This window comes from Manacus candei, unplaced genomic scaffold, assembly GCF_025592945.1.
Source record: "Manacus candei isolate 608988 ecotype Guabito, Panama unplaced genomic scaffold, ASM2559294v1 h1tg000093l, whole genome shotgun sequence".
In the NCBI taxonomy this organism is placed as follows: domain Eukaryota; kingdom Metazoa; phylum Chordata; class Aves; order Passeriformes; family Pipridae; genus Manacus; species Manacus candei.
In genome coordinates this window covers 773,585-785,631 of record NW_026138141.1, presented here as the reverse complement: position 1 = coordinate 785,631, position 12,047 = coordinate 773,585, and the positions used below count along the sequence as shown (strand labels likewise).

The 12,047-nt window shown below is 42.6% G+C and overlaps 1 protein-coding gene and 1 long non-coding RNA gene across 3 annotated transcripts in view; one reads left to right on the top strand and one right to left on the bottom strand.

Moving 5' to 3' along the window:
* Window positions 1–612: 612 nt before the first annotated feature.
* On the bottom strand, window positions 613–5,341 carry LOC127461021 (uncharacterized). 2 transcript variants are annotated; one of them, XR_007899953.1, is made up of 4 exons: window positions 4,434–5,341; window positions 4,198–4,343; window positions 3,347–3,474; window positions 613–673 (listed from the first exon to the last, which is right to left on the bottom strand). It is a non-coding gene; the product is annotated as an uncharacterized LOC127461021 (long non-coding RNA). The 2 variants fall into 2 exon arrangements; XR_007899952.1 differs by having other exon boundaries at window positions 624–2,040.
* Window positions 5,342–6,781: 1,440 nt separating this feature from the next.
* The window catches only part of OXCT1 (3-oxoacid CoA-transferase 1), an 87,621-nt gene continuing 82,355 nt past the window's right edge, over window positions 6,782–12,047 (top strand). The window contains exons 1-2 of the mRNA XM_051768228.1: window positions 6,782–7,001; window positions 11,022–11,130. Coding sequence (XP_051624188.1) covers window positions 6,930–7,001; window positions 11,022–11,130 — 181 coding nt within the window. The 5' untranslated portion in view covers window positions 6,782–6,929. The remainder of the gene's footprint in view (window positions 7,002–11,021; window positions 11,131–12,047) is intronic.

Below are 12,047 nucleotides of genomic sequence, written 5' to 3'. Positions count from 1 at the left end.
TTCGCCCACAAAGAACAATCATGATCCAAGCGACTTTCCAGCTTTACCTTGCGATTCTTTTCACACACACAATTAGCTCTGGCTCACTCAGGACCACAATATTTTTGCTTTAATATTTTCTTCTTCTATCATCCAGGTGGCCGATGATGTCTTTAGCTGCTCCTACGTTTGTATCTTTCAGATGAACATGACTGGGAAGCTCATCGCTGTTAAAAGCCTCCCCACCCCTTTTCTAGTACTGCAGTTGAATGTTCAACCATGCAAATCCATGTACTGCTCTTGCTGGAGCAAGAAATCCATGTTTGTTGAACGTTAAGTGTGGAGTAGAATGTGAAATGTCTGTGGTGTTCTGGCTGGCTTGCTGGAAATCTGCTACCTGGGAGTGTGAGTGCCAAGAGTACCCTCTTGAGTCTATGTTCAACTAAATATCCATCTTTCAAAGTCATAAGAAAATAAATATAAACATACTGATTTTGAAGACCTAAGTTGTCACAGGTAATTCTTCTGTTTTGATGCAGAACTGTTGAAGTGTCAAGTTATGATAAGGTTTTACACTGTGAGGTAAATGGAAAATCCAAGATTGCTGACAAATTTTGATTCGTCTAGCAGATAAACTTGCTAGCTGAGTGAAATTCTGGAAGTGCTTGTTTGAATTCTTAGCAATGTAAATGCACTACAAGCAAAAAGCATCATGTTTATCACTTGGATAAATGTTCTAGTGACGTGAATTACACATTTTAAAATTATGTGGTAATCTGAGACCCTTTTTGCCATTCCCGTAGTAATTAGTTTCAACCAAGTTTTTCTGGTTACCATTGGTACCTAATGTTCTCCATGCCACACGTGCTACAGAAGTAGCAACTCGTTGGAGCCTGTGAGTCCTAAGTGAGGACAGGCATTGGTGCTGAGAAGACAAAGACCTCGAAGCCATTTTTGTTTGAGAGTTCAGCAGAACGCCACAGGGTGTCACCAATACGCTCAGTATAGTCCAGCTTTTAACCATGACATTTCATGGAAGTGATGTCAATATGAAATGATTGTGTTTACTGAAACTCTGCAAACCCCAAAAACTGGAATATAGAATTCTTCAGGGAACAGCTGGGGTATGGCTTCAAACTGACTCCTGAAAGAAACCATCAGGATCTTTGACAAGATGTTTTGAACTGGTGAGATGGTGAGCAAGAGGCCTAAGAGCTCTGTGACAAGAAACAGTGTGCTTGTAAATGGAGGGAATCTGCTGCTTAGGCTTATCTCTGCTGCAGGCTTCCGAGCTCCTTGTGAGTGTGTATCTGTAGAACCAGGTTTAAAATCCAACTTTACCAAAACCAGGGAAGAGCGGAGGGAAACCAGGATGCTCTAAGACAATGGATTCTGAAGGCCTTTTAAAAAGATGGAAGAGTGAATGGTAGGCATTAATTCTAAATCACTTTCTAAAAGAAATTTTTAAAAGCTTCAGATTTTGCCATATATCTTGTGTGAAAGTTTTTACCTTCCCTACAAATTCTGTTCATGTGATTGTGACTGAGAAATGAAATGTCACAGTAAAGGCCTATCTGCTTTTACATGTGTAAATTTTGGACCAATATTAACCAAGCCGCTGATGAGCTGCCCACTGTCAGGGGGAAGCCGTTCTGACAGCTGTTCCTCCTGCAGTTGGATGTACTAGAAGAACTGGGCAAAACAATTGGCACCCAAAACAGGTGGAGAATGGATTGGCACTTGATTTTGTCAGTGCATGCAGGGAATTGCCTCCCTTGTCAGGAAATGATAAAGTAATTACAAGGGCTTAGATTGCATGCACGAGTTTGTGTGCTAGACTCCTGTAGACAAGAAGCAGTCCTTTCCAATTAAGCTCCACACCCACAGAACAGATGGCAAAGTCCAAGTTTCAAAGGGGGAAAACCAGAGTTACAGGCAAAACTTGCTGCCAGGCAGGTGTTGCCTTTCTTCATTTATATGCTTGGGCCTGTAGTCTTGCTGTGCAGAACCAGCGAGGTGCAGAGTGAGGTGTGCATGAGATCTGTTTACTCTGTACAACCTCTGCAAAACAAGGTTTGCATAATCATCTTAGGGCTCTGTTAGTTGTTTTGTTTTTTTTTTTAATACACTGTGTATCAAACACAAGGAATAAAATTTCTTCACTCGTATTTTTACAAAGTCCACCTAGGTTCTGTGTTTATGGTACCTTCTATTGCTGTTGCGGTTTGTTTGAAAGAACCCTGTGGAGCTCATTAATGTAACATTGCACTGCAGAATCTGGAAAAGCCTGTTACAGTAGTGCTATCAAACATGAACTGACTTGCAGTGTGACAGCTGCTCAGGATTCCTGTTTACAGTTTATTGTTTCTGTAGCCACTTTTGCTGTGTTTACTCTTACAGCGCTATTGGTTGTAGCGTAAAATAAACCCATTCTTTCAGCTTGTCCAGAGGGTGTGGGGGGAAAGACTTTCCTGTTCTATTGCATTCTTGCAGAAAAAAAATCGTGGCAAAAGTGAGGAGTGAGAAATTAGTAGGGTTTTCTGAATAGGAATTTAAACCATCCTCCACAATTATCAATACACAAACATATGGAACTTATGCAGCTGATGTCTGCAAGTATCTGCTGAATAGGCATTTTGGTTTTTCCTCACTCCTGCTGTAAAAGAATGATAAGTCACTTATCCTTTCTCCAGAACTAGTAGCCATACTGACTGTCACCTTAGCTTGTTTAGACAATGTTAATGCCAGTTAGTAAATGAGCAATATATGAACATGAATGGAAGTGCCAAGGATCATACTGAGTAACAGACTTTGTAGTTCTATTAAATTAAAATGACACCTTAATTTTAGGTGCTGTATAATTAAATCTTGTAAGTACTGTGGTTTTGAATGAGGTTGCAGTGTTTGCACTGGTCAGAAAGCTTGAAGTTTTGTCATTTTTTTAAGACAACCAAAGTGAAGTAACTACTTAACCGTGGATTTAAATGCTGATATTTCAGGGGCTATTTCTCAGTGCTGTCAAGGTTAATTAGCTGTGGTAACATTAATTATCAAATTTTGCCCAAGTATATAATGTTCAGTGGCTTTTAAGAAGTTCTGCATAGTTGTTTATCTTAGCTCATAATAATGAAATAATAGTCTGACAAGATATAGAAGTTTCTGTATCCTTTATATGAGAGCAGGACATTCTACCTAAAATATGAGACAGCTGTACCTAAAATTCTACCTAAAATTGCCCAAGATCGTTTTTCACAGCATGGACCTCCTCATCCAAGTAGTAGAGGTTTTTTATTATTATTTTCTTAATTAGATGACCTCCTGTATTTTATTAGGATATTAATTGTAACAAAAATATTTCATGACTTACTGTTATCTGCTCAAGAGGTCCTTCAGGGATAAAGAAGTAGTCTTGCCAAAGGATTGTTGATTCTTCCTTATTATGTAGCTTCATGATCATTTCATAGTTTTGTGTCCTTCTTTATCTTCAGCTTAGGACTATGAATGAAAAATTGGCAAAGAGTTGTTCCTCAACAACTCCACATGTTTCTTTCAAAAACCTTGGCTCTGTGGTTCTTTCATTTGCTTTACATTTGCATCTAGACAATAGCTTTTAGGGCTTGGGGTTTCTAATTGTTTTTTGTTTGTTTTCCAATTTAATTTTGCCTTTGGTATTTATATTTAGTTATGTTTGAACTTTCATTTGCCAAATCTCTGCTGATTTTTAACACGTGTAATTTTCATTAGACTTGCAAATATTCATTTTTCTTTGTAATGACCTTCCTTTCACTGAAATCTTATTAATAAGTTGAGTATTTAAGTTCACATGGTTTGCTCAGTCATGTAAGCATTGGTCATACAGGTGGCAGCCCTCTTCTCTTAGTTAATCATACATCCTGTAAGTGCTATGAGTTGATCTTAAAATTGTCGAATGTATTGCACAGGGGCTTGTAATTATTGTCATGTTCTCATCATATTTATAATTATGTAATGCCTTTAGGTCAGTATCACTCTGTTCTCATAGGAATATGAGAATGCTATGAAATAATTTTTCAATTTTTCTTTGACTTTCCATCTCATATCAAAGGAATCAGGTTTATTGCACTTTATGAAAGATGAGTTGCAAGTGCTTTTAAATGACTAATATAAAAATACTTTAATATTTTGAGTAATAATCAAAAGTACTAAACACCAACCTCTTGTTTCAGAACTGGGACCTACTAACATGTTGAAGGTAAGTTTAGGTGTTCTCTGTGTGTTCTAGTTGCTGCATAGTTAAATGAGCTTTCCCTTCTCCTTCTCACTGTGGCTCTATATGCAGTTTTCATGCCTCACTAACTGAATTTTCTTGCCAAGTTCCAATGGATCTGAAAGAAATTACTAAATTTTCATTAGCTAAAATCTGGATCAAGTATAAGCAAATTAAAAAAAAAATGTCTAGAAACAAAGTTTTTCACCTCAGATTTCGGGTTGTTCCTCCTGTGCAGGTAAATGAAACTTGCAAACTCTCTGCTAACTCTTTGATGGCTTCTTGGGGAAATACTGTTTCACTGTATTGGAGTTCTGACTTTGACATCTTGTGCTTGATGGCAGTATAAGTAAGCTGGTGTTATACAGTGTGTATATAATGATTAACCTGTGGTAGCTGTAGAATGCCTACCTGCTGACTTGTTTTGGGCACCAAGGGCTCAAAACTCTCCTCATTTGTAAATGCTGTTAAATTTGGAAAGTGTTTTGACTCACATTTACTGCTGTTATGTGATTTACTTCACTGAACAAAATATTAAAAACATTCTTGATCACTTTAGAGACTTGTTTCACATTGGCCACTTAGTTGTAGTTCTTGTTGTGTGACGAGCTTTAAGACATCTTAAAAAAAAAGACAAATTAGATGATCTACTGTCCTTTATAAACTCCAAACCAAATTATTTTATCTACTCTTTCAGTCATGCTTGGAGCTTTTCTAAGCCAAAATAAGATGCTTGCAGTCCAAAATATGTGGACTTTTCAATTTTTTAAAAAAATAATTTTAGTCTTACATAATCTGTAGCAGATGATAAGGAAAAGATAGTTTAGAAACTGTAATTTATGTAAGTAGAATAACCACTTTGCATAATAGATGTTCCAAGTAGGTATTAATACTCACTCATGCACATATACAGTTAGCCCCTTTCCTTCAGTCTGCAAGAAGGAATGCTGTTGGAATCTCAAATAGTGCAAACTCCATGCAAAATAAAATGCTAGCTGGGTATGTAACAAGTACTCAACACTGAACACTTTGATAAGTTTGAGAATGCACAGTATTGGTTTAAAGGAAGATAATTTATTTAACTGAAAAGAATAAACTTACTTTATTGAACTGAAGAAAATAAACTTAGTTTAGACAAGTTTTTCTATGCTTAGGGAAATTTTGTCATGAAAGGAAACATGACTTAAGGAATTTACATGTGTATATGAAATTTAGGAGGAACCAAGGTTCAGAAATCCAGCCCTGTGAAACTTTTCTGCTAATGCTTAGCCCTGGAAGAATACAAGCTGTGCTGTTATTTTGTTTTTAATTCATTAAGCCTCTATAATTTGTAGCTTTTGACACCTGGAACTGGCCCAGACTTAACTGACTAGCTAAATATGATGAATAACTAGAAAAAACTAACCAACTGAAAACCTTCACAACAGTCAAGGCATCACCACCACACTTCATTGGCATCTGCAAGGTTTGTCTGTTATGTGAAATATAACTACAGGTCCCACCTTTTAAAGTGGATAGGAGAGTGGCATGCCACAGGCCATGAACCAGCACCTGCAAGGCTGGACCAACGCTCTGAATAAAATGGACGGGGTGTGTAGCACATTCTTAAACCTTGGTTTCCTTGTAAGTTATCCTGCTGCATGTTGATTACTGCAATGGCAAAGTACAGAGAGGCTGGCAGCTGCAATGGAAACAGCCTGGAAACAGGACGAGGAGCAGCATGACCTGCCAGAAGGGTGACTTGTCATGCGCATGAGAACTTATTTTCCTGCATGTGAACAGCTTCTCGCATTTTCCTGTGAATCCTTCTGTTCTATTGGGCATTGTTGGGGCAGGCACTGATTATGTGGGGTATTTTTAGAGAGCATAAATAATGGCAGAGTCATGCTTTGAATTTTCCTCCTAAAAGCAGCAGAAGGGCCAGGAGTTCACCTCACGTGGCTGCTGCTTAAATGAGCAGACATCTATTCTAGTAATATTTTCCCACCCAAACATAGCATCCAAGTGCCCTGTGGAAACCATGTGCTTACTGGAGCCCGGCTCACCCCGAGGGCTGTGCACTGGAAACGTAAACCATTCAAAGCCTCTGTCCTTTCCTTTATTCTTGTGGTGTTAGTCCTCAGCCAGAAAGTGATAGGGCAGAAATTTAAGCCACCTTAACTTGCAGGGAGACAGCTGCGATGGTGCATCTGAGCTGTCCATTTGTGGGAAGCGTGGAGAGGAAAACAGGAAAACCTGTTGTTTATTGAAGTGATTGTAACAGTGATGTAACACTGATTGCTTTCCCACCCGTGTGGGCTCTGATGGTTTTTATGAACAAAACCGCTGTCTGATGGGCCGGCGGTGTCAGTGGCAGCTACCGGAGTAGGGGCTGCTCCTCCCCGTGGGAGAGCGCCAGCGACGGACACCCTGGGCTCGGCAGCGGCGGGAGGCTGGACAGCTCTCCCCGCCGCCGGACGGAGCCGGGCCGGGGGGCTCCGGCCGCCGCCATCCCCGGGCCCCCTCAGCCGCCGGCCCCGCCTCGGCCGCACCGACGTCAGCGCGCGTCAGGGCCGAGCCCCTCGCACTCCCCCGCCCGCGGGATCCGCCGTCCCGCCGCCGCCGCTCCTCTCGCCCTCTTCGCCCTCCGCCGAGCACCCGCACCCGCCGCCCCGGCCCGGCCGCCGCCCCTCGCTCCGCTCCCCGACAGCCGCGCAGCGCGAAGATGGCGGCGTTCAAATTCCTGCTGCAGCCCCTGGGCCGCCGCATCCTCCTGCCGGCCGCGCGCAGGGCCGAGGTAAGGGCGGGGGGCGGCGGAGGAGGCGGCTCAGACCCCTCAGACCCCTCAGAGCCCTCAGAGCCCTCCGCCTGCCCCTGCCCGCCGCTGACCTCGGCGGGGAACTCGCCCGCAGCCGCCCATGCCGGGACCACCGTGTCCCGCGGGGGTGGCCGGAGCCCCGGGCGGGGGCGGCCGCCCCGCAGCCGTGGGAGAGGCTCTTCCCGCCCCACGGGGCCGCGACGGGCTTTGTTCGTGAAGGGTGTGTGCCGAGGGAGCTCCGTGGGCGGCGGGCGGGAAGAGGGAGCGCAGAGCGCGGCCCCGCGGCAGGGCCGGCCCCGGCGGTGGGTGGCGATGCGGTGACCTTGGGAGAGTGTCACGGAGGTTTGGCTTGCAGGGGTTTTTTGGGTTTTGGTTTGGTTTGGTTTTTTTAATTTTTTTTTTTTACGTACTTTTAAAATTTATTTCCCCAGCATTTCAGAAGGCGGCACAGTTACAGCGTGTTACTGTGTGTTTCCACGTTGCCCTCACCGCCCCCGGGGGTGGCGGCAGGTGTGTGCACCTCGCTGGCAGCCCCGCCATCTCCTACTGCCTTCCTGCCAAACCTCATGGCTCTAATGGTTTCCAGCCCACATAGCCAAGTTATTTTCTTTCTTTCTTCAGAAAGAAAGAAAAGAAGAAGTCTCTTTGTGACTTTTCTTTTTTTACTTAGGTGAAACAGCTCACCTTCTCATGCCCATGTTTACTTCTCCTGATGATAAATCTTAGCACATAGCGCTTCCAGGTTTTATTTTGCTAAGTCACACTTTTGCTTTTCCATAAAATTTACTTCAGTTCAATTGGTTATTCCAAGAACTCATCCATCCCTGTGTTACTTTCTTAAAACTGGGCTGCCAGAAGTGCTGCCAGATCCTGAGATCTTAGCTTGCTGCTCCAGTGTGCAGGACAGCATGGGTGATCCTTTGTCACCTCAGCTCCCTGAAAGCCCACCTTTCAAACAGCAAGGGGATGGGAAAGAGACTGAAAGGAACATATTTAGTATAGAAGGGCAGATACTCTTATAAGAGATGTACAACCTGTGAATGCACGCTTGTGTAATACATGCTGCTCTGTTCACCACTGTAGCATGCAGACGGGAAGATTAAAGAAAAGGTGCCACGTGGCCTCTTTAAAATATTTTCCTATGAGTAGGTACAAGGACACAGCAGAGCCCTGGCCTCCTTTCAGCCCTGGCTGTCGAGCCTGCTTGCAGCCCAGTTGTACTGCAGCTCACAAGGCTGCCAGCACTTAATACTTCTTTTGTCAATTGCACACCAAATGGGACCAGGAGAGATGCTCTTTTCAACCTATTGTCATTATGAAAAAATGTTTCTAAGAGAATCGTAAATTATAGGATAGTTTGGGTTGGAAGGACACTTAAGTCCTCTAGTCCAAGCCTCCTGCAATCAGCCAGGACATCTTCAACTAGATCAGGTTGTTCAGGGTCCTGTCCAGCCTAACCTTGGATGTTTCCAGGGATGGGGCACTCACAGCTTCTCTGGGCAATTTGTTCCAGTGTCTCATCACTCTCGTAGTAAAAAAATTTCTTCCTTATATCTGGTCTGAATATACCGTCCTCTGGTTTAAAACCATTATGCCTTGTCCTATTGCTGCAGGCCCCACTAACAGGTTTGTCCCCATCTTTCTTGTAAGCCTTCTTCAAGTATTGAAGGCTCTCTGGAGCCTTCTCTTGTCCAAACTGCATAACTGCAACTCTCTCAACCTGTGCTCACAGAGGAGAGGTGCTCCAGCCCTCTAATCGTGGTTCCCCTCTGAACATGCTCCAACAGGTTCACTTCTTTCCTGTGCTGGAGACCCTAGAGCTGGATGCAGTGTGCAAGGTGGGGTCTCACCAGAGTGCAGCAGAGGGATAGAATCCCCTCCCTTGCCCTGCTTGCCACACTGCTTTGGATGCAGCTCAGAACACATTTGGCTTTCTGGGCTGTGAGTGCACATGGCTGGATCATGTCCAGCCTCTCATCCACCAGCACCCCCAAGTCCTTCTCACCAGGGCTTTTCTCCCCATCTGTACTCATGCTTGGGATTGCCCCGACCCACATGCAGCACGCTGTACTTGGCCTTGTGGAAGCTCATAAGATGCCCATGGGCCAGTTCAGTGAGCTTGTGCAGGTCCTTCTGGATGGCATCCTGTCCCTTGAGGTGTCAAGTGCAACACTTGGCTTGGTGTCACCAAGTTTGCAGATCTGCTGAGGGTGCATTCGATCCCTGTTCGTCACTGATATTAAACAGTCTTGGTCCCAGTACAGACCCCTGAGGGATACCGTGCATCACCAGTATCCATCAGGAATCTGAGCCATTGACCACTACCCTCTGGATGTGACCATCCAACCAATTCCTTGTCTATCAAACAGTCCATGCAATCAAATCCGTCTCTTTCCAAAGTAGAAGGATGTTGTGGGGGACCATGTCAAAGGCTTTACAGAAGTGCAGATAAATCTGTAACCCTTCCCCCATCCATTATGAAGTCACTCCGTAGGAGGCCACTGGGTTAGTCAGGCAGGACTTGACCCCGCTGAAGCTGCGTGGTCTGTCCCAAATCACCTCCCTGTCCTCCATGTGCCTTAGCACAGCTTCCTGGAGGATGTGTTCCATGGTCTTCCCAGACACAGAGGGGAGACTGACAGGTCAGTAGTTTCCAGGGTCCTGCTTTCTACCCTTTTAAAAGATGGGTAGAATGTTTCCTTTTGGACAAATCTCGAGGGACTTTACCTGACTCTATGACTTTTCAAATATCATGGATCAGTGAAGAAATGGTTGTAGTATGATTTGGCATGTGGAAGGCTCTTGTAGTCTTTCTCACCTGACACTATTTCTCATGACCCACATACTGATTTTTGATTGAACCCATAAAAGCAGAGGAATGTCAATGTTTCCACTGGGAAGGCTGTAAGCTTCCATTCAGAAAGTCTTTTTAATATTCAGTATAAACTCTTGCAGCTTTAATTTTAGAAAGAGGACAGTTTGTGTAATCTTGAAACTGAGCCAAAAATTGTTGTCCTAGTTGTAACTGTATCTTAAGGCAGCTCTTCAGGGAAGAATTTGGCTATTGTCTTTAAAACATTGGTTGATCACCTTGTTTATTTATTAATTTTTGTCCCTCTTTCACAATCTAAAAATTTTCACTTCTCCTGTCAAATAAAGAAGTGGAAACACTAGTTGATAGTACTTTAGCTTCCAGATTTTCTCAATTTATTGAGACTGTATCAATGTAGTGACTTAAATTACAATTTTTTTCTGGTGCCTGAACAAGTACTTGGTTAGTATTAGTGCATGATATTAGTGGGAAATACTTAAAGGGAAAAAAAGGTGACTGTAACCTAAGAACGTTATAGATGAGTTATTATGACTTCTCTGTAATGGCTTTGCATTTTGAAGTGTCTGTTTGGGGGTGGGACTTACATTGATTTCCTCTTGCCCTCCATATGTCACACATTTTTTGGAGTCTCCCTGATTCTGGGCTGTTCTTCAACAACACAAAGAGAGCCTTAGACTCTGTTAGGAAGCATTAAGACTATGTCAGGAAGATGGGGAAAGTTCACTCTGTTGAAGGGTGTCCCTGCCTACTATACTGCCAGTACAATGCTGTCCTTCATACTGTTCCTTGGCTTCCATTCAAGTTTTGTGGTGATGGTGCCTCTCTGCTTCAGCAATTTCTGTTTATGTTTAGTGTCTGGATATCTTTGAAGTTCCACATGGCAGTATATAGGTTTGAGAAGTCTGTGGATTGCTGTAATTTGTGCTGAGGAATTCCATTTGTAAATCTGTTTGCCGTAAGTCACAATTTGTTGGCAATTCAGGATGGAATTCTTTTGTTTTGAAGACCTGTGGCCTTCTTTCCCCCACATCCCCATGTTAAGTATTTACAGTAGCAATATATTTTTTCATATATTTTCCCTTTCATGTAACCAGAGGCATGGTTTTCATTATAAAGCTACTATATAATGCTTTTTGTTCATTTGCTTGTTTCTTTTATTGTTCCAGATTTGTGGATGCTATTTTTCTACCAGCTCTCATCGCAACACCAAATTTTATACTGATCCTGTTGAAGCTGTAAAAGATATACCCAATGGGGCAACTATACTTGTTGGTGGTAAATATTTAAGTTCCTTAAGGATGCAGTCACGTTCTGTTAATGAGATACTTTTTATTCATTTACCATGTTTCTTTTAATATTAACTAATTTGAGAATTCGTGGAATTGCATGGTTTTTTAAACAAGTGGTTTCCTACTCTGCCCGTGAGGGGCATACTCTTTCAGTGAGAAAATCCAGGTTGTGCCTTAGGGGAGGGAAAAAGCCTCAGAAACATCATTACGTTTCTTTCCCACTAAAAAAATATTGGACTCTACTTGTCCTAGTTTGAATCCAGAAAATCAATGTGGGCTCCTTCAAGATAGCATAGTTATTTCACGATTTGGTTTGATTATTTTCATGGTAACATTCTCTATATCCTGTATCTGCCTCTTCGGTCTCTGTGACCTTGAACAAATTGCGTAATCTGCTTTTGCTGTTAGGAAGTGAAGATACATATACTTATAATACTTATCTATGTTACACTTAATCGTTATGTGTGGCATTTCCAGAAGAGTCAAGAAGTTGTATCATACTGACTTTCACTGTGACTTGAGCCTTTGAATATTCTAGATGCCTCCACAATTTCATACTGTTCCATCTGTGTGAAAAAAAGTGATTTCTGTATTTTGAAGGTTGTTTTGATATTGAAAAGGTAATGAATGTAACATTGTAAAACATGAGAAACCTCACTGGAGATGTATAATGAGGCAAAATTCCTTGTGGCAAAATATTTTTTTGGTTGGTTGGTTGTTGTTTGAAGAAAAGATCTGAGGCCATGATAGGTTGGACTTGATGATCTCAGAGGTCTTTTCCAACCTGACTCTGCAATTTTGTGAAATGGTAGTACTGTAATGTGACATGGCATTTCACTGGGTTCTTGCATAACAAGTGGGAGTGTGAGGCACCTGTGCCTGAGTGGAGATTTGGGTTACTGT